The following is a 22,663-nucleotide window of genomic DNA, read 5'->3' as shown; positions in this document are numbered from 1 at the left end:
TTTTTTTTCAACGTTTATTTATTTTTGGGACAGAGAGAGACAGAGCATGAACGGGGGAGGGGCAGAGAGAGAGGGAGACACAGAATCGGAAACAGGCTCCAGGCTCTGAGCCATCAGCCCAGAGCCTGACGCGGGGCTCGAACTCACGGACCGCGAGATCGTGACCTGGCTGAAGTCGGACGCTTAACCGACTGCGCCACCCAGGCGCCCCTCTGTTGTTTGTTTTTTAAAGCTAAGGCTATGTTATATTCTTACGAAGTCATACAACTCTTACTTGAAGTAGTTTGCAGGGAAAGGCAGAAGGGTAATTAAAAATGTATAGTTACAGTACTAGCTCTTTTTGTGCCTGGGGAATTCATTCCAATAAGAAAAACATAAAAAAGAAATATTCCTGTGGGTTTACTGTTTTTCCCCTTAATGTTTTTTTCCCTTATGCAGCAAAGTATTACTTTCCTAAGCTTTTTTGGTAAAATTCTGTGCTGGTGAAACCAAGTTTGACAACCAAAAACCTCAATGCTAGAAGAGTAAGAATGGTGAAAGCATCAGGATAATCTCAACATCTGGAAGGGCTTTTAGCTCTAAAACAGGAGGTAAGGCTCCATAAAGAAATTCTTAACCTTTGAGATAATGTGGAATTCTATTCTATTGCCTCCAGAGAATTTCATCGTGGTCAGACGTGAGCGAACCGTCTCTTCCCTGTATTTTTCAAGAGTAGGATCAGTTCTGTAAGTTGTATAAAGCTCGGGCAAACAACTCTGACCAACGTCATTCTCTTTCTGTATTCTGTCTCCGACAATTAGTCCAGTCTTTGGTAGATGAAAGGCACAGAGGTAACCCTCTCAGTTTTGTGGGGGTGCCTTCTGGGAAATAGCTGCATGGACCCCAAATGAGCAATGGGCCCTTTGATGGGGAACTGGAGGTTTGCAGCAGATCCAAATCTTCCAGTCATCTTTTCCTGGGACCCAGTTGTGATATAAGTGAATGCTCTTGACAAAATATGCTGAAGCCCCTTTTGCCTTAACCCTCTTCCCTGATACACACCTGTGGAAAAAAACAACCTTCTTGGTGATAAGTTTGTAATCCACGATAGAGAACTGTGGAAGTTCAATCTTTGTCACTCCTGTTACTGCGTTATCATCCCCACGCCAGTAAAACTCAATGTCATCGGTGGTATATCCATCTGTAAAAGGAAGCACACACACACACACACACACACACACACAGATACACAAAATAAAAAACAAATAAAACAAAACAAAGAGTACTTGTTTACAAGATGAACTATATTAATGATAACAGCCACAGCTAAAGGCTATTATGTGTTAGGTATCACGCTAAGCACCTGAAGTATATTACCACATTTACTTTTCACAACAGTCTCATGAGGGGAGTATAATTAGGCCCACATGAGGCGACGAAGGTTTAGCGAAATTAACAGCTTGCAAGTAAGAGGTAGCATATAGTTCTAACTTGCACTCATTTTCTAAAACACTATCACATTATTACATGACCCTGGATGGTACTCTAATAGAAAACAAAAGAGAAAGTAAATATCATTTAACTTATCAGTGCAGTATTGAATGCTATCAACCCCCCCCATATAAAAGTTTTGAATTACAATATATTTGGGTTTCAAGTCAGAAGAGATTATAAGGAATTGAGTCATCATTTTTTAAATATTCATAGACACGATCTCCAAATTTGATTTTGCAGCATATCTAAATTCCAAAAAGCTACCCCTGACCAAATAACCCCAAACAGGAGTAATTCTAATAGTTTTAAAAGTAAAGACAAATGTATTATGTGCACTATAAAAGGCACAGTGCATTTAGGAGGCTTGTTTCCACTTTCTCAATAATTATTTCTTGAGCACCTACTATACTCATGAGTGTACAGTTGCTGGGGACAGAAGTCTGTATAATAAAAACAAGTCCTCTGTTATAATGATACTTTCAATCCACGAGGCAGAATAGAATAAGCACACATATCTTGGTGAGTAAGCATATGTGTAACTGCAATGAATAAACACCTATTAGATTATTAACATAACTATACAGAGAAGCATGCAATGAAATCCATTAAATCTTAATATTTTACAAACACACCCACCCCAATATCCCACCTGCAGAGCATAAATTGTATTTGTATATCATATTTCTTAAAAGAACTTTTGCATCCAGAAAGCTGAATTTTTACAAGTCTAAGAAGGAGGCAGGTCAGATATTGCTCCCCAATTTAAGGCAAAAAGCAAAACAAAACAAACAAAAACAAAACACAAACAAAAAATAAAAAATAAACCCAAAAATAAAAAAAACTAGTTAAAAAGGTTGCTTAAATTCTTTTTGACATGTGACTTAAGTTCTTTTTGCTTTTTGACATGTGACTAGTGTTAGACCGGACTCGAATATCAGCCCTTTCATTCTTAGCTCTTATAATTTTCATTAAATCACATTTCTTCCAAAGAAAGCAAGTCAAATTTCCAAGAGTAGAAATGGATTAGTTTTCAAAGAATTACAGTGCTCTCAATTCGAGAATCTACATCAACCATAGCACAGCTCAAACAATGTCTTAACTTTTCTAGAAGTCTGCATTCTTCTTTACTCATAAGAGCAACCATCTTTATCTTATGCAGAAATACAGATTTTTGTAAAGAGTCAATGAGAACTTGAACTTCTGGTTCCATAACTATAGGCCTTTAGATAATAGCTAATGATTTTCAAAAAGGACTGTTTACTTGCAAACATCATAAAGTACATTGTAATCACAATTGTCAGGGTGCCTGGCTGGCTCAGTGGGTAGAGTATCTGACTCTTGATCTCATGGTGGTGAGTTCAAGCCCCACATTGGGCATGGAGCCTACTTAAAAAAAAATTGTGGATATTTAATAGATTATACACCACCAACATTTTTCTTAGCATGATATCATTTAAAGCCACTTATTTTGTTAGAGAATGTCTTTCTTCGCATGAAACTTTGATTTAAAAGCAAATTATTCATAATTTTAAGAAGGGGAGTCCAGGTACAAAGTGAAAGGCACAGTAAAAATATTCTTCTCTTTCTCCATTAGTCTACCCCATTAATATTCTCTATCTAATCCTAAGAACTGAGGTGTCTGTCCCAAACAACAAGTGCTTTTTTCTGTGATTTCAACTTTCTTAATATGGCCATGGGAATCCTCACAATCCAGGACTTCATCTCGAATATAATCCCGTTTCTCATTGGTTATTTGCACACAGCTCTCAGTTATGAAATTATTTAATCAATGACAATCCCATCTTGGCCAAATCAGTGTTAAATAACAAAAGAGGGCACCTGGCTCAGTTGATTGAGCTTCCTTCCAGCTCATGACACTGTAAATTGGATTTGATTTGTGGTACATAAACATGAAAGAAGGTATTTATGAAACAAGAAGGCCATCGTTTTCTAGGGAAAAAAAATTGTCAAATGCTGCCATTTTCAAACGAGAATGGGAGTAAAGTCAACTCTTACATTTTCAATAAGAACTAAGTCTAAATTAGTAAAGAGTGTGTTTCTGGTTCTCCAGCTTCCTTTCCTCAGTTTTTATCTTCTCTCGTCCACTGCTACAAATCTTCTCACAGAAGCTCTCTGTGGGCAGAGGCATGGGAATATCTATGGCATTTCAATAATTATATAGGCAATGCCTCACAGTTGTTTAATAAGTAGAAATATTATCATGAAATATAGATTTTTGTCAAAATTCCAGCTATCTGACATGTGTTTGCTAGATAATTCCTGGCAGAGGAGAGGCACTTGGGATATATTGTTGAATTAGTAAAATATTTATTTAACACATGTGTGGATTTGGGTGATGGTTGCTTATCCAGATGCTTGTGGAGGTATTCATCATGTCTATACCTCTGTTTCTTGCTCCTAATACAGTACCTGGCACAAAGTTGTATTAGATAAATATCTTCTTAGTGAATAAAAAAAAGCCACCCAAAGATAACACAGCCCTTAAGAAAAATCCAAAGGTTCTTTATTATGTATTTACCCTTATGTAATAGCTCAGCAAATTGCTTAACCTTTTTCTGTTCTTCATTTCTTAATCTGTAAATTGTAACAATAAACGATAACGACAACAAAAGCTACCTCATAGAGTTGTTATGCAGGAAAAACGAGTTGTTACTTACAAAATGCTTAGAGCAGTACCTGATAGATAATGCTCAAAAAGGTTAGCTAATAGTTTCTTTTCAAATAAGAATTATTGTAAATGAATTAAAAACTCATATTTCGTTGCATGTCACCTGGCTTCTATTTTATGAACACTTGAACACATTTACACAATGAGAAACTTGGGTGTCCAATGACACACCCTCTGGTGTGTTTGTAAATCGAAAATGAAACATTGGAAGTTTATTTTGATGTCAAACATTTTGGAATCTGACATAATGGAGCAGCATATTTGTAATACTTCTTAGTTACTGCTGGTCTTAAAAACTGCGATCTTCTTGACTTCATTTTGGGTTAACCAAGTATGGAATGCTGCCAATGGAAAGCAAATGTATGCTCTTGCATCACCGATTTCTAAAGACCAAAGACCAACAGTTTATGACTGTGCCAGGGTGGTCAAGTTCCAAATCCAGCTCAATATACTGTGTAGGATAAACTGAAAGCAGACCTAGTTTTATTTATTTTTCTTTTTCTTCCTCTTCTTTAAAAAAAAAAAAAAACTTCTCTGAAGGAATATTTAACAGTGTCTCAAAGTGATTAAAAATAAAAGAAAACATATGCAAATATGTATGACCTGACTTTTACAGCTTTCATAACGATAATGAGTGAAAAATAATTAGATATCTTTTAAAAGATATCAGGAGGAGATGCACTGAAACTTCTCATTAATGTCTTGCAAATTAAATTCATCTTTTATATTTTATTCATGGGATTCCAGAAACTGAGTCATTAAATTATATTGTATTATTATCATTAAAAACATAACCCACATAAACTCAGATGGACTATAAATAAACCAAAATATAACTTCACTGGAATCTACCTGAAGGAATTAAAATTGTACAAAATGTTAAAGTTTCTGATCAGGACAGATAAACAAATACATTTAAAAATCTATGTATGTGAATGACAGATATACTGTCATATACTGATAAAAATATGTACTACATGAGCTCTAAGGAGCAAAATTATCACGTTAAACACATTCACATAATAAATGAATGTGTTCTCACAATTGTGACATTATCTTATTACATAACATGGCATTTAAAAAAGTTTTTTTCTCTCTTTAGTGTCAGTCTACTTGTCTATTTTGTTATCTACTAAGTAAATATTTCATTTCAGATGAAATATTTTTACTGTGCAAGAAATATGAACCTATACCAAGATATTAAACAGTGAGGGCTGGTGAGAACATTTAGAAGAAATGGATTATAAATGCCACCATTTTTTTTTCCTAGTGAGAAATTAAAGAGACCTATTGTTCTCTTGTTCATTTAAACTTTGTTCTCCAATTGGACTGTTAAATGTTGTAGGGTAATTATTTTCTGTCTCCCATTGTAGCCAACATAGCAACTGTAACATAGTAGTTGCTTTAAACTGCTAATTCTTGGTCATCACAACCAATTGTTGATGTTTGAGGATTAAGGGCTAGTGTTATTGGGACAATCCACTCTAGTCATGGATGGTTTCAATTTTTTTAGGAACTATCTTATCTCGAATTTCATGCCCTTTTATGTGTCTATCACAGCACTCCACAAGTTTTTCTGAATTGAAAACCTCATTGTAAAAATTTTAGCATGCCACTCTATTAGTATTTAATTTTTATGTGGTTACTGTTATCGGTATATAAGTAACTATTATTAAAACTTAAGTTACATTCTGAGCAACACTAATCCTGTAATGTGCTTCATGGAAAAGGGTTCTAAGTAAATGTATTTGGGAGTAACTGTGCATTTCGGGCCCCTCTTGTAGTCACAAACATTTAACACAGTAAAGTTTAGATAATTCCTCAATAAAGAATTTGCTTAATATTACTTACCCCTGGCATTCTCCGTACCTATTTGACCAGAGACATTTTTTTATGACATAAAAAATATCAATCCAATGCAATAATTCCATAAAATGCTAGAGTTAGTCACACATTTTAGGGTGCTTTAGTTAGGTTCCCCCCAAACCAGATAAATACTGGAAAAGGCACATAGTCCCTTGGAGCTATGTCTTGCTCTTTAGTTGATTAATCTTTTTTTTTTTTTCCTCCAAAAAAATTTCCAGAAGAGAAGAAAAAACATTTTCAATAACAACCAGGTCAAATTGCCTTTTAAAGCAGACAAACGTTTTGGGGAAGCAGCAGGACCTAATGTGCAACAGGAAAGCAGGCCTTTGTCTCATGACTAACTCAGTGACCACAATCAGAAGTCTATCAGTCCACAATCAGAATGGACTACACGCCACACAGTCTTGTATGTTTGCAAAAGTGCAAGACTGAGAACAGTCAATGCCAATTAGTTATGGGGATTTTCCAAGAGGGAGAGAGACTCGCTTGTCAGCTACAACTGTTTAAATTCAGCAATGAAAGCATTCCAAAGACACTCTGAGTGATTGCTCTGACTCCTTAATTGCATCTTATTCTTCACTCTGCTCTTTAGATGGACTGCTAGACACTAATGTTCTGCTGTCAAATCATTTCTAGGCCTTGAGAGCTCAAAATAATCTGCCTAGGGTGGGTCAGACTTGATTACCAAGTGGCATCTTAGTAAGGACACCATCAAGTCATGGCCCAGCATTCATCCTACATCACAGATAACCCATTTTTTGTGTTATTAGCTTTTTCAAATTCAAATCTTATGTAAGAGGAGAGGAAATTGATCATAATCAAGTAAAATGTTAGATTTTGTGCTCTAAAGATGATTTCTCTTTTTGGATTTCAATGCAATATTCACTATTTGTTTTCTCTGTATGGAAGCAGAGTGCTCTGGTGGCTGTTCCTGCAAGTTTAACTCCTTAATGTGTTTCTTAAGCTTCCTTAAGTTTGCAGAGCTCAAGCAATTAAGCTGATGATACAGGTAAAATAAACCAATTAATAATAAAAACAATAATAACCACAACCACAACAATAATAGCTGCCATTTCAAAGTCCTTATGTGTCAGTGACTGCCTTAAACTCTTTACACGGTTCTGTCTAGAACCATATAAACCAGGGGCGCCTGGGTGGCACAGTCGGTTAAGCGTCCGACTTCAGCCAGGTCACGATCTCGCGGTCCGTGAGTTTGAGCCCCGCGTCAGGCTCTGGGCTGATGGCTCGGAGCCTGGAGCCTGTTTCCGATTCTGTGTCTCCCTCTCTCTCTGCCCCTCCCCCGTTCATGCTCTGTCTCTCTCTGTCCCAAAAATAAATAAACATTGAAAAAAAAATTTATAGAACCATATAAACAAGACTGGGTTATGGTTACAAGCATTCTTTCCCACTACCCAACCCTGCTTTTTTTTTCCCTATGCATTAGCCCTAAGTCCTGAAGTAACATAGAAGAGGCAGAGAACTGTTAGTGCTGCTCAAATTTCACGTGCATAAAAATCACCTGGAAATCTTGTTAAAATGCAGTGTGAACTAGGATTAAGTGGGTAGAGCCTGAGATTCTGTAGTTCTAATAAACTTCCAGGTGGGGGGATGGTGTTTACCCATGGACTAACCTCTTCATAGCCAGGAGAGTGTTGCAGAGCGAAAGTCATTTCCCTTGCCATGGGAATCAGCAAAGGGATGCTGGTATCTAGCCTGACCAAGAGAAGAACAATGTTTCTTCTGAACAAAGGTTTTACAAGCTCCAAAATTAAAATATTTTCTCCCAGCTCTGTCTCTCTTATAAGGGACTAGAGGAGATGTTTCTGATGCTGTCTCTAACCAGGGTCTGGTTCTCTTCATTAATCTATGGTCTACAATTACCAACAGCATAGAACAGAAAGATGGAGCCAGGTCTGAAGGGTTTCTGCTCATTTGTATTCGCACCAGGTTTATTTGATTACTTAGGATTAAGAACAGTCCACTCTGGCATCAGATCTCTGCATCTTTTGTTTATATTCTTCAACATACTAGTCAACAGGCTTCAAGTTTCCTGCCTTCTTCTAATCTGTGCTACACATGATGCTATTACACTTCATTTAAAAACAGGCTGGTGTGCCATTTCTATGCCTTAGGAAAGCATTAAAAAATGGAAAACAAAAATATGAAAAAATTCTTTATGGCCTTTTCAACAGGTCCAGACTTAGAAGCAAATTCTTCACTCAGGCATTCAAAACTCTGATCACGGGGCTTCTATCTGCTTCGCAGCCTCATCTTCTATTGCACTTCTTCCTCTTCCAAAGCTCTCATCTCTACCCTTCTACTTCCTTTCATAATCCTTTGACCTCCAGGCCTTGGTTCAAGCTAACTGAAACATTTTTCCCACTGATATCAAATTTCTGTACAATTTCAGGGCCCATCTCAACTTTCCAAGACACTGTCTCATTTTCCCTCAGTAGGGAACTTCCTGTCTTTCTTTCCTGATGTTTTCACAGCACTGTTTGAATTTCTACAACATAGCTGTTATAGACAGTTTTGCATCAGAGGGTTTGTGGATGTGTTGGTCTCAGCCACCAGACCACCCTGGAGGGTGAAGAACCAAGCCTGATAATTCTGTGCCTGTCTTCTCCTTAATGCAGGTCTTAATAAGGGAGGGAGTCATGTAAGCGTGGCTGTACTGAATGGTCAACACACTAACCCTTTCGTTGTAGTTCACCAGATCCCACTCCCGAAGGTGGAATGATGAGCAGATGCTACTTGCTGAATTGTAAGATGGTGGGACTGCAAACCTGAGATTGTTAGTGACTTGGGATGTGGAATCCCCATGCAGTAGCCTTCGAGTCACTAAAAGAAAGGTGGTACCATTGGTACCAGTCCATAAAAGTTGAAGCAAAGGCCATTGTGTCAAAAGAAACTTTTGTTGGTGTTGCTGACTTTTAATATATGTTGTCATTCTTAGGTGAACAACAGTATCCTTGGAGTGGCCACATGGCTCTCTGATAATGACTTTCTCTGGGCTGATAGATTTTGGAAGCCAAATTGCCACAATAGCCTCCAGAGGCAGCCAATACCTGCTGTGCAAATGGAATAATGCTCCCTGGTGACAAGGGGATTTAGTCCCATGGAAGAGTTTGTTAGCTCAAGAGTGAGGGAAGATACTTAAATTAACAAGGCCAACCAAATGGCCTAGGAGATATGCACAGCTGTGCAATAAAATGCCATCAAGTGTTACACCAACCCATCTGCTTTCTCATAAGGGGTGGCAGAGAAAGTGAAGAGCTCGCTTACTGATGTTGGAAGTGGTCTGGGTCTCTCCATGTTAACTCATTCTTTGGTACACCTTCACTGTGACAGGGGTCAGCTGAGGACTCACACATTTAAAGATATTAGGCAAGATGCTCTTGTACAGGAATTTTTAGTCTAAATATCTGGTTGGCCAGTGAAACAGACTGTTAGCATGTGTCTTGACTAATAAGAAAATCTTCATTCTGCCCTTAAACTCCATATATGACTGACCCTTCTTTGCTTGCATAACATCCTGTGTTAATTCTCAGGATATTTATTAAATGATCTGGTAAGGAATTCATACCCTATACTCAAATATGAAGTCTCATTTAAACAGCGAGCCTACATTCTTCAAATTGGTATCCATGGCTTGTACTGGAAAGGTGGCAAATACCAGACATTTATTACATTTACTAAGATGGGCCCAAATTGTGTTTGGTAAGGGGCTTATGTGAACAGCAGGAGGGAGGCCTGGGGGCTGATAGCATGCTAGCTGCTCATGCAAATATACATGCATAGTTAAACATGGCATTGCTATTCTGTTTGGGGGAATCAGGAAGAATTCATCAAGGTGATCTAATGCAAGGGATTTTTAAAGTTGCTACTAGCTAACATTTTAAATCATTTTCTGTGTGATGCCATGTTCTTCACAAGCATTATCTCATTTAATCCTTTTGAAGCAGAAATTGTTATTATTCCCAGCTCACAGATGAAGAAACAACAATTTGAAGAGGTTAAACATCTTGCCCAAAGGTCAGAAATGGTAATTGAACTAAATCCCCTTTAACACTAGGGTCCAACTCCTCAGTAACTCTATTTATTACCTCATACTACTTATTCAAGGCCATATTTTCAAATTATTCTGTAATAGTACAGAAATATGTCTGTAATCCTCCCTCTTACTGTATCAATGCCTTTATGCGGTGTGACTTTGCAGTTCCTCCCAAGAAGAGGTAGAATCTTTCCCTACCCCTTGAATCTGAGCTGCCCTTGACACTTGTTTTAATCAAAGAAGTAACACTGAGCCAAGTTGTGAGCTTGGGCTAGTGAAGGTTTGGCAGCTCCCCCCTCCCCTTTCTTTTGGAATCCTGCTGCCACCCTGTGAAAGGCTTGGATAGCCTGTGGAGAAGCAGGGACATGTGTCCACTCACCCCATCACAGCAGTCAGACAGCCCCAAGCCTATCTGTGTGAGAACCACATGCATGTGTGGGCCTGGTTCTGAGCCTCTCGGCCAACCTGTAGCTTCCTAAGCAATAATAAATGGTTTCTGTTTTAATCCACAGTTTGGGGTAGATTGTTAATTACTAAAAGCTAATGGAGAGCACTAGGTTCTGTAGAAACAGGAAAACAAACATTTTTTCTTCATAGAATGGTATATACACCTTCATTTCCAAGATAAAATTCATGCTCACAGCTGGGCCTTGCTTCAGAGAATCTCCAACTGGTTTTATAAATACTATGGGCTCAGCCATATGGCATAACCTAAATCAAGAGACCTACCTAGGTTCCTATCCCAGTGCTGCTATATACAAGTTGTAGAATTTTGGACAAATCATACATTCTTTAGAACTCTGTTTCTATACCTAAAAAATAAAGTTGTTCTAAAACAGCAACCCCCCAATTTTTGGTTTTAGAACTCCTTTATACTCAAAAAATTATTAAGAACTCCCTAAAGCTTTTGTTTATGTGGTTTACACCCACTGATACATACTATCTTAGAAATTAAAAGATATTTAAAAATATCTATCCATTAATTCATTTATAACAATAATGATCCTATTTTCATGTTAACATAAATGTCATTTTTGTGAATGGTAGCTATATTTTACAAAATACAAAAACTTATTGAGAAGACTGGCATTGTTTATATTTTTATAAATTTCTTTTTGGCTGGCTTAACAAGACAGCTGGATTCTCAACGTTGCTTCTGCATTCAGTGGTTGTGATAATGTGAGTCTTTTGAAAACATGACTGTACATTTTGAAATAATGAAAGTGAAAAATGCAGATAAAGGCTTAGTATTACTATGAAGTGAGCTTTAACCTTCAGAACACTCTGAAAGGGTCTCAGCAACCAACCAGGGGTCTTGTAGATTATACTTTGAGTCACTGTTCTAGACGATTTTGAATTTGAAATTTGGTTAAATTTAAGGAGAACTCCAAATAATTCATTTGGATTTAAATTATTAAGGACTACCCAAAACTAGCAATTTTATTTCCTGTAGAGTAGAAATAAAAACAAGGGGACCTTGAAAGATCATTTCAAAAGATCATTTTTTTTCGATAGAGTAAAAGTGTGTGTTGTGTGTATGTCTGTGTGTGTGTATGACATTCTTACAATTAAACGTAAATCATTTGGTTCTTTGATGCAGTGAAATTCTTGAGAATTTTTTTAAAAAAGAAAGTTAATGCATTTGCATACAATTGAAGCTACTGTCCATCCATATCAACTATCAGTTTGGTCAAAGTTGGACCTATATGAATGAAGTGAATAGTTCATTCTCTTTGTTTGGCCTCTAAATACCAATGCAAATTAATTCATACAAATAAGACCTTGAGGGGAGCCTGGGTGGCTCAGCAGGTTGAGCATCCACCTTTGGCTCAGATCATGATCTCGCAGTCCATGAGTTTGAGCCCCACATCGGGCTCTGTACTGACAGCTCAGAGCCTGGAACCTGGGTCAGATTCTGTGTCCCCTCTCTCTCAGCCCCTCCTGTGCTCATGCTCTATCTCTCTTTGTGTCTCAAAAAAAAATAAAAATAATAAAAATAAGACCTTGAATGTGACTTCATTAGTGCAGGCCAAGCAGTTAAAATTTGTAGCTTCTAACATGGAATAAAACCTTTCCAGCTTAAAAAATAATATGCAGAAAACATCTAGAGTAATGCCAAAAGCCTTGACCAAATTGTTGCAAGTCTGCTCTTTTCTAAACTGTTGATTATATTCCTGGTTTGAGAAAAAAATTACTCCTTAAACATAATTTTTTAAATGCTGACACCAAAGATGAAATATAGAACATGTGAGACATACTTAAAACTAAATAATTATCAAGATTTGACCCAAATTCAACCAAACTAAGGGCAGTATCCTTATGTCTATATAGTTTTGTTTGTTTGCTTTTGTTGTTTCTAAGCTGAATAGAGAATTAGCTTGCTTTGGTGATTTTAATGAAATGTCCACAAATTCTTTGATATTGCTACCCACAAATGATGAAACTTAATTTCTGTCTCCTGGAGTGTGGGCTGGACTTAGTGATACACTTCTAAGATATAGAATACAGCAGAAATTATAGGATGTCACTTATGAGATTAGGTTATAAAAAGACTGGAGCTTCTGTCTTGAATGTACTCTCTTTCTTTCTCCTTCACCTCTTCAGGTTCCAATACATTGCAACCTGTTTTGTGCAGAGACTAACATGGCGAGAAAGAGAAGGAGGCCTCCATCAGACCAAGAAACTGAGGCCCTCAGTCAAATAGGAACACCATGAGGGACTGAGACCTGCCACAACTCTGAGCGAGCTTTAAAAAATGGGTCCTTACCCAGCTGAACCTTCAGATGAGACCACAGCCCTGACCAATAGCCTGACTACACCTCATGAGAAACCCTGAGCCAGAATCACTTATCTAACTGACTTGTGATTTCTGACCTTCCAGAAACTATGAGACAATAAATGTCTGTTCTTTTAAGCTGCTAAGCTTTAGGGTAATTTGTTACCCATCAATAAATAATATAAACCCGCTACCTTGCACTTGAGCATGGTCTAATAAAACAAACACAGATGGGTTCAAATATTGCCTACTTCCTACTATGTCTCCAGAGCCTAACTCCACTAAAAAAGCAAATAATGCCACTTGTATTTTCTATGTTGTTCTAAGAACTGGAAAAAATGCTTGCAAAACAATTAGCACACTAGTTTAATGATGACTGGCCATCATTACTCTGATTAGTGATACCTATAGTTAAAGCAAAATTTTTATTTTTATTTTTAAATTATCTACAGTTTAAAAATTAAGTTTCCAAATGCAACTTTTAGGTTCAGTTCAAGTTAGAAAACAATTGTTCATTTACTATGCAAAAGCTACTAAGTTCTCACTCTGTGGGATGAAGAATTGGGTAAATCATTTAATGTCTAACTTCAGTAAATAATGGGCACAACCTTTAATATGTGATAAAGTAGTATTCCTTTTCTTGGAGGGTCTGAACAGAGTAAAAAAGGAAGGAAGCTGATTTAATGGCTGTCTCATACTACCAGCACCTGGGTTAAAACATTTGGCAGTTAAATAAGGACTAAGACTCTCAAATGCTTCAGGGGTCAAACAAAATAGGTAATGTATAAGTTCTGAATGTACTGAACTGGGGAGTGTAGTCCTGCACCCAAGATAATTCAAATTTCAGGTACTACTGCCAAAAATTAAGGCATTGTGCTGGCAAAAAAAAAAAAGTATATTCTGGATAAATCTATCACCTGAATCTGTGCATTTCAATCCTAAATGATCACCTTTGCTACTAGTTTGATTTCTAAATTGGGTAAAACCAATTTGTTTGAAAATGTGGAAGCCCCTTTCTTTCACAATTGGTTATTAACAGACACAGGAGCTGTGTGCTTCTTCTAATATAATGGTAATCACGTCATTGATTTCAAACCAATAAATGCCAAAAGGAAACAATTTTCAAGATGGTGGGGTGTTTAGGTGATTTGTGCAAACTGCTTCCAGACTCTGGAACTGCAGCTGTAATATTTGCACTTTAAATATTTACAACTCAGCTTGAGACAAGCTTCCTGAATGTCCAAACATAACTAAGGTAATACCTTTGATTTGGCAGCAGGTAAGTCCAGTGTACCTGATACCTGGTACTGATCCTTCCAATCCAAATCAACTTTTTTACTAGTACTTCTTCTATCTAGAACTTGGATATTTTTTGGTATGTGACATTAAAGCAAACTATCCACAAAGATTTCATAAAGCAAAACAAACACCAAATACTAAAATTTATTTCCTTGGTTCCTAAGGATTGTGCAATTACAGCTAATAGGGCAATTTTGTGACTGGAGAAAAAACTCAATTGATTTTCAAATTCAAGGGCAGTTTTCTCCAAACCACATTATCTTTATAGAACTATGATTTTACAGTACAAACGGCTTCTAAGATGAGGGGGAAAATAAAGGACTAATATTACCAACATAGCAAATTGGCATTTAATATAACAGCCCTAGGACTTAAAGAGTGATTCACCTCAGCAGTATCCTCAAATTTTTGTGACCAACAAATCACCTCCAGGACCTGTTAAACATGCCTATTCCTGGGCCATACCTACAGAGTCTAATTGTGTAGGCTAAACATGTAGGTACATTAATAAATGTACCAGCAAGTACTGATGCACAGACCACATGTCCATGCTTCAAGAGAAACTCTGCTCTATAGAGTTTGAAAAATTCCTTTAAAATTTCAAGAATATCCTAAGACGTACATATGTTTTCTTAGATGTAGGGTTCCTGGAGATTTTGGGACTCTATAACCTTGGAGTCTGTATGAGATAATGAATCTCTCCTCTGGCTCATGGCATATATATTTGCAAATTTGTCATTTATAGATGTCCAAAATAAAACTCTAGCTACGGGCTCGACCTTCAAAGTATATTCATCGAATTCTCTCCCTCTCCCAGTATTAGTGTCATAGACTATGAGTACATCATCTCATGCCTGCAAAACTGCTATAGCTGCTAACTGATTTCCCAGCTTCCATTTGTATTCCCCTATATATAGTAGGCAGTGAGCTTTAAAAGAATACCCTGACATGTCACTCTGCTCAAAAGCTTCTAGTGGCTTTTCATTTTACCTTATAAATAAATAAAACAACCCACCCCCCTTACATGATCTGACTCTGGTCCTGTCTACCTCTTTGAAGTCACTTCTATTAATTTTATACTGGCCTGGTCTGCTCTTTAAACACAAGAAGCTCATTCCTTGTCTTGAAGCCTTAGCTCTTTCCTTGCACTCCCTTCATGTAGATCTTTACATAGATGATTCTTATTGCTTGTTCAGGTTTCAGCTTCAGTGACCTCCAAATGAAGCTTGACCTCTGTATCTTATTCTGAGCTGTCACCTAGATTCCCCATTGCAGTTGTTCTCTACATTTTTACATTGTTTAATTTTCTATATACTTGATCATTCAGGAATGAGCTTCTCTATTTATTCCATTGTCTGGCTCTCTGTACTACGATGTACATTCCTATAGGGCAGGAATGTGTCTTTTCTGTTCACTGTGGTATATAAAACATCTAGGATATTGCTTGGTACATTGTAGGTACTAAATAAATGTTTTTGAATGAATAAGTAAAACCTGTTGATTAACACCTATATAACAGATAACACTGGTCTCATCTGCATATATTCAAAATAAATAAAAACATCTTTAGTTGGTATATAGCTTAAAACCTAACAGATTAATAACTTTTAATAAGAAGTATTGGACTCAAATCACATCAAACATATATTAATAGACAGGAAGGAAGATGTCCTATTTACATGGAAGCTTTGCCACCATTTAATATGTACAAGAGTGTTTGGTACCTCATTTAAAATTCATACTACAAAGGAATATGTCCTCTTGGTTAATGCTCTATGGAATGACGATACTTTTATAAAGTGCCTTATTGATATCACAAAAATGTATTATTCAAAAATAGACTTCTGCCATTGATTTGTTGACATGCCACTTAACTCCTATTCCATATTCCATTTGGAAGTTTCTCCAAAATACAAAGCACACTGGTGGATATACGCTTTTAACAAATACAAGGGGAAAGAAAAAATTAAGTGGAATTTAAAACCAGAGTTTAGAGTGAAACACATGCAAATAAATAGGATAAGGTAAAGGCAAAGGAAGACTGATGTTTTGCTACACTTTTTCAAATATGCAAACCTACCTAAATTTAAGCAAATAAATGGTTGAATAGACTAACTGGACATCATATTTTAAGATTTGTTATAATAAAGAAAAGCCAGAACATTTTATGACTTTTTTTTATAGTTGTAATGTGATTTAGGAGACCTTATATAATCTATCCGGATCCTATCTATCTTCACAACCTATGCTAGAGATATGACATATTAAACAGAATAACTATAGTACATAAGATAAGGGTTCTCTGCCAACCAAAAGCCAGTATCAGTTGAAACTGCTCCTCTCCACAGCTCCTGTTGAATCTGGACTGTACCTCCATTGCAGCCATGGTTGATTATACATGATTGGATGTCTACATTAGGCTGGAGTAAGAATATTCCTTTGGTACAAGTATGGAATCCAAATATTGAGAGACTGAATCAGCATATTTACCGGTGTTATATGAAAAGATAATTATTCAGAAAGGAGGGAAGAATAGGAACAAAGAAACCATAACTATAAGAAAGCAGAGGAAGTTGATATGCAGAAAAAGAACAATGAAGCACAGATATCATGGGAAAAGATACACGGGGCCCCTGAGAAAATCACAGAGAGGCAGGGAGAGACATGGACAGAGAGGTAGTCTAGTTCCAAAGCCGGAAGGATATCCTTGGAATCCTAGATATTCCCCAATAGTCTTGAACATCATTTCCTGAGATGCTTCTGAGATTGTTGTGTTCTTATTCAATACATATTTATTGAATGCCTACTATGTGCAAGCATGGTTCTCAGCACTTTTGGCACACTGATAGAAAAAAAAAAGATAAAAAAAACCCCAGCTGCCCTCAGTGAGAATGCATTCTAGCTGAGAGAGACAGAAAATAGATAGTAGGCATAACAAACAGGCAAATTACACAGTATATTAGAAAGTAATATAATTTATATTGGCTATGGACAAATAAAAAAGTAGAGCAAGGTGAGCAGGATGTAGAATCTTGGGAGGGCACTTAGGTTGCATGTTTAAATTGGGTGGTCAGTACAGACCTCATCAGAAATCTGACATATAAGCAAAGACTGATGAAGGATTTAGACCTAAGCCTACTGGTGGAAGAGCATTTTAGGTAGAAAAAACAGATAGTGGAAAGGCCGAAAGCTGGGAGGATACATGGTGTATTAGAAACACAGTAAGAAATCCAGTGCAGCTGGAACACTATGAGCAAAGTGAATGAACAGGAGGTGAGGTCACAAGAGGCACTGGGGAAGGGGGTCTTATAATATGGAATCGTGTAGGCTATTATTTGGAATTTGGTTTCAAACTCTGAGTGAGGACTTTGAGAAAAGACATGACAAGGTTGGGTATGTGTATTAAGATGAGTATTCTAGCTTCTATGTACAGAATGATCAATATGGAGGTAAAGTTTGAAAAACGGAAATCAATCAGAGGTGGAAGCAAAAGAGGTGGTGATGGGTGGTAGAATTTTAGAAATATTTTGTAATCCCAAGTAATAGGATTTTATGGAAGATGTGAAAAAAAAAAGAGTGGACAATTATATTCCAAGGTTTCTCCTTTGAGCAAATGGAAAGATGAGGTTGACATTAAATGAGATAAGAAGGGCTGCTCACATTAAAGATTTTGGAGAGAAGATGAACAGTTCCATTTGGGACATACAGTTGGATATGTAAAGTCTGGTAGAGAAGTTTGTTTGGGAGAGAAATCTGGATTAGAGATAAATTTTTGGGTTCAATTAGCATATTGATGATAGGTAATGCCATGCAAATTTATGAGGTAACCTAAAGAAGTGAATGTAGATTAGGAAGAAATCCAAGAAGTGAGTCGTGGTGTGCTCTTGTATTAAATGAAGAGAAACAAACCACAAAGGAGACTGAGAAAAAAAATCAGAAGTAAAAAGGAAACCTAGAGAGAATGCAGTCAATGATGTCAATGGAGGAAAATGTATTAAGGAGCAGAGGGTAATAAACAGTGCCAACTGATCCTGATGTGACAGGCTGTGGAACCTGTACAAGATGAAAGCTGAAGAATGCCCATTTGAGTTAACAATGTGAAGACCACTGTCAATCATGAAAATGCAGTTTTGGTGGTATGGTGGAAGAGAAAGGCATACTGGTATGATTTTATGATAGCATAAGAATATATGCAACTAAAGGCATTTTGCTACAAAAGGGAAAAAAAAAGAAGTGGTGTGGTAGCTAGCAGAATTTGTTGGGTGGAAGGAAGATAAGTTTTGTAAAGTTGGAAGAAATAGCAACAGCATTGCTTATAATACTGATTGAGTCTCAGTAGAGACCTGACAATTGATGATATAGGAAAGAGAAGGTAGATTGATAAAGTCATCTTCTTAAGTGGGCAAAATGAAGGAATTATATTTCAATGGAAGCACAGTAACCACAGGGGTAAGGCAGATGTGTGGGCGTGGATTCTGGTAGGTGGATAGGTGTTGTGGTGGGAATATTCTAAGTTCTTTTTTACAATGATTCAGTTTTCTTAATGAGGTAGGAAACAATGTCATTAGCTGAGCGTGAGAATGTGGTAGGAGATGTTGAGAAAGTAAGAAGAGAGGGAAGAAGACAAAAAGTAGTCATTTAGGACACAGGGAGAATGAATGGGCCAGGCAGGTATATTCAGCAGCATTAAAGTCTGAAGTCTGTGGTCATGAATTTAAAGTTTCTTCGCTTGAGCTAATTTAAGTGGACTTTTTGTTTGTATCCAAAAAACCTTGAATTACATGGAAACAGTTTTGCCTCCTGGGAAATCTGTGGGTGGCAATTTTTTACTTTGATGTTTTAGTAATGAAAATCTAGGGCACCATTATGTGTTGTTTTTTTCATTGAAAAGGGGGGAAAAACTAACTCATTTTAGCACATCTAAGCATACTTAGTCCAAACTATTAAGGACTCACAAGTTAGATGTACTACAAACAAATATATATGTATTCAAGATTCAATAATATAATTTTTGAAATATTTGCTATTTTGTCTCACCAATGTAGTTTTCCAGTGTTCTACTACTATGCAATGCTGACAATATAGTGCATAGTTTTAGGATCTCTGCATAACAACATTGATAAACTTATAAAAACATCAAATTTGTTTCATTGTTTTAAATAACACTGTAGTTAAGTTTGAAACAAAATATTCTTTTAGACACATATGTTGAAACCTAATCCCCAATGTGATTGATGGTATTTGGAGATGGGGCCTTTGGGAGGTGATTAGTTCATAGAGGTAGAACCCTCATGAAGGAGATTAGTGTCTCCCTAAGAGACCAAAGAGCCCCCTTGCCTCTTTCTACCATGTGAGGACACAGCAAGAAGACAACTATAAATGAATCAGAATATAGGCTCTCACCAGACACTAATTCTGCTGGTGTCTCCAACTTGGACTTCTAGCCTCTAGAACCATGAGAAATAGAGCTCTGTTGTTTACAAGCCACACAGTCTATAATAGTACGTTATAGCAGCCTGAAGGGACTAAGACACATCCTATATACACACACAGAGTTTCTGAAGATACATGATTTCTCTCAAGGTATAAGGGTGGCAGCAAGACAGATATGTCTACTAGAAATATGATGATGACAGTGAAAAATGATAACAGTGTATTCATTGACATTTTGACATATGCCAAACACTATGAAATACTTTAGATAACCTCTTAATACTTATAATAATCCTATGAATGGGTTGTTTTTGTTGCCACTTGGTTTATAAACTCTCAGAAATGATGAGAATAGGGATTTTCATTATGGTAGGAAGAGCTACAGATGAAAGAACAATGATGTAAGTCTGTAGGAATTCATGCCAAATTTTACTTTTAAGAAAACAAAACAGAAGCGGCATCTGGGTGGCTCAGTACGTTAAGTGACTGACTCTTGATTTTGGCTCAGGTCACAATCTCACAGTGAAATGGAGCCCCACATTGGATTCTGTGCTGGGTGTGAAGCCTGCTTAAGATTCTCCCTCTCCCTCTGCTCCTCCCTGCTCACTTGTACATATGCACACTCCCTCTCTCTCTCAAAAAAAAAAAAAAAAAAAAAAAAAAAAAAGTAAAGAAAATGAAAAGAATATGTATTTTTTAGATTTTTCACAGTAAGGCCTGGGAGATGACCCACCCTGCAGCAATGAGCACCTCTGTTACCCAGACTGCAGTCTCTAACATTTCTCATGAAAAAGAACCACAGCGATTCAGGAAAATAGCTGATTCCCAGTGGCAGGAAATATATAAGATGAGACTAGAATATCTTGTCATTTTGCAAAGCAAGGAAGGAACCAACAAAAGAACCAATGAAAGAAACAAAACCAAACTAGGGTATATCAAAAAGGTGTTAATTTAAAGACGCTCCCACTGGCAAAAAGAATGAGATTACTTGAACACCAACAAAGATGGTATCTGCAATGGAGCAAACACTTGTAATATGTTTAACATTGGAGGTTACTAGGGAGTCAACTCATGATTTTAAAAACAGGTAAACAGGAAAAATAATGCATTTATTCTGCCTTAAAAAAATTTTTAATGTTTATTTATTTTTGAGAGAAACAGAGACAGAATGTGAGTGGGTTAGGGGCAGAGACAGAGGGAGACACAGAATCCAAAGCAGACTCCATCCAGGCTCTGAGCTGAGCTGTGAGCACAGAGCTTGACACGGGACTCAAACTCACAAGCTGTGAGATCATGACCTGAGCTGAAGTTGGACACTCAACCGACTGAGCCACCTAGGCACCCTCTGCCTTTTCTATTCTCAAGTAATCAAACAGTTAATATAATGAGATTTTTTTCTATAGAAGTATTCCAGCTAATAAATTAAGATGTGATAATGGTATAAGAATATGACCATTCTTCAAGCTTTAATTAAGTATAATTTAGGCTGCTAACATCACAAAGAGAGTTAATCAAATGTTATATATTTCCTGATACAAAGACAATTTTCACTATGAAGTATTTTGCCCAAAAAACAATAAGCTGAATTTGATTAAGCCTTACATTGAATTAAAACATACAAACTATGGAAAATAGAAAAAAAAGACAAGAGATAAGAACATGTTAAGATACCACAATAATGTAATCGGCAATCTTTTAAACTATAGGAAAACTCTGAAGGAAAATGTGATTGTTTTTTTCAATAAAGATTATAAGAAAAAAAAAAGACAAGGTGGCAAGAAATTACAGGTTAAAACTTAGTTAAGAGACTGAAATAATTAAAATCGTATGGCCCTCATTTGGATCTAGATTTGAATAAATTGTTTTAAAAAAAGAGATAAATATATTTGAATGCTGAATTTTTGATATTAAGAAATTATTGTAAATTGTTAGGTATAATAATAGTATTCACTTATGTTTTAAAAATAGTCCTTATATTTTGTGTTACAACTGAATCATGTACTCTTTCTGTAGCATATGGCGTTTTGAACTATTAATTAATTTCTCTTCCTTTATATGGAAAGCAACAAACTCTATTTACAAAACAGCTAAGTTCTGGAAACACATCTTGCCTTATTTGTAAACAGTCTATGGCTTGTTTTGTTTTGTTTTTTGTCTTAGTAAGTTGAAGAGGAGTAATATTATACTATTTTAGTAAAACTTACCTGCTTCACATTTTATTCAGGAGATAAAATCACATATTTAAAAATATATATAATGCATTAAACATTCATTCTGTCAGTGTGTAACTTGGGATAACATTTATCCAATTCCATTAATTATAATGCATACAACTTTAATTTTCATGTAGGAATACTGAGTGGGAAATACAAAAAATGTGATTATATGCATATATATATAAATCAACATAGGAAAATACATGTATATATATACATATATATATACATATATATATATATACATACTTGAATTGTTGATAATAATTTTATTTTTAATTCTCTGTAAGGTTTTCCTCAAACTTATGTGCTAAAGTAAAATAATCTGTACATTGTGATAACCAAATAGGGAGACTTCATATGACATAGTATCTGGTTTTTTTCCCTCTTTGTTTTGTTCACCATATTACCCCAATTGCTGGAACAGTGCCTGGGACATAATAGGTACTTGATAAAAACAAAATGAATAGCACTAAATTCTCTATGTTCAATTTAAAAATGGCAACATTCCAGGGCACCTGGGTAGCTCACTGGGTTAAGAGTCCAACTCTTGATTTTAGCTCAGGTCATGATCTCCTGGTTTCGTGGGTTGGAGCCCCACGTTGGGCTCCACACTCACAGTGCAGAGCCTGCTTTGGATTCTCTGTCTCCCTTTCTTTCTGCCCTTCCCTTGCTCTTTCTCTCTCTCTCTCTCTCTCTCTCTCTCTCTCTCTCTCTCTCTCTCTCAAAAATAAATAAACTTTAAATGAATAAATAAATAAATAAATAAATAATGACAACATTCCAAAATATTTATAGATAGAATGAATGTTTAAATACAAAATTTTGGATATAAAGGGATCTTAAAATTTATTTGC

At 36.3% G+C, this 22,663-nt stretch overlaps 1 protein-coding gene across 1 annotated transcript in view; it reads right to left on the bottom strand.

The window, feature by feature from the left end:
- The window catches only part of GABRB2 (gamma-aminobutyric acid type A receptor subunit beta2), a 240,558-nt gene that overhangs the window by 48,351 nt on the left and 169,544 nt on the right, over positions 1-22,663 (bottom strand). The window contains 2 exon segments of the mRNA XM_043596660.1: positions 1,042-1,051; positions 1,053-1,180. Of these exon segments, the coding sequence (XP_043452595.1) occupies positions 1,042-1,051; positions 1,053-1,180 (138 nt within the window).

The sequence above is a fragment of the Prionailurus bengalensis genome, chromosome A1, assembly GCF_016509475.1.
Source record: "Prionailurus bengalensis isolate Pbe53 chromosome A1, Fcat_Pben_1.1_paternal_pri, whole genome shotgun sequence".
In the NCBI taxonomy this organism is placed as follows: domain Eukaryota; kingdom Metazoa; phylum Chordata; class Mammalia; order Carnivora; family Felidae; genus Prionailurus; species Prionailurus bengalensis.
Note: the sequence above shows the minus strand (reverse complement) of the source record. Positions and strands in the feature narration are given on the sequence as shown.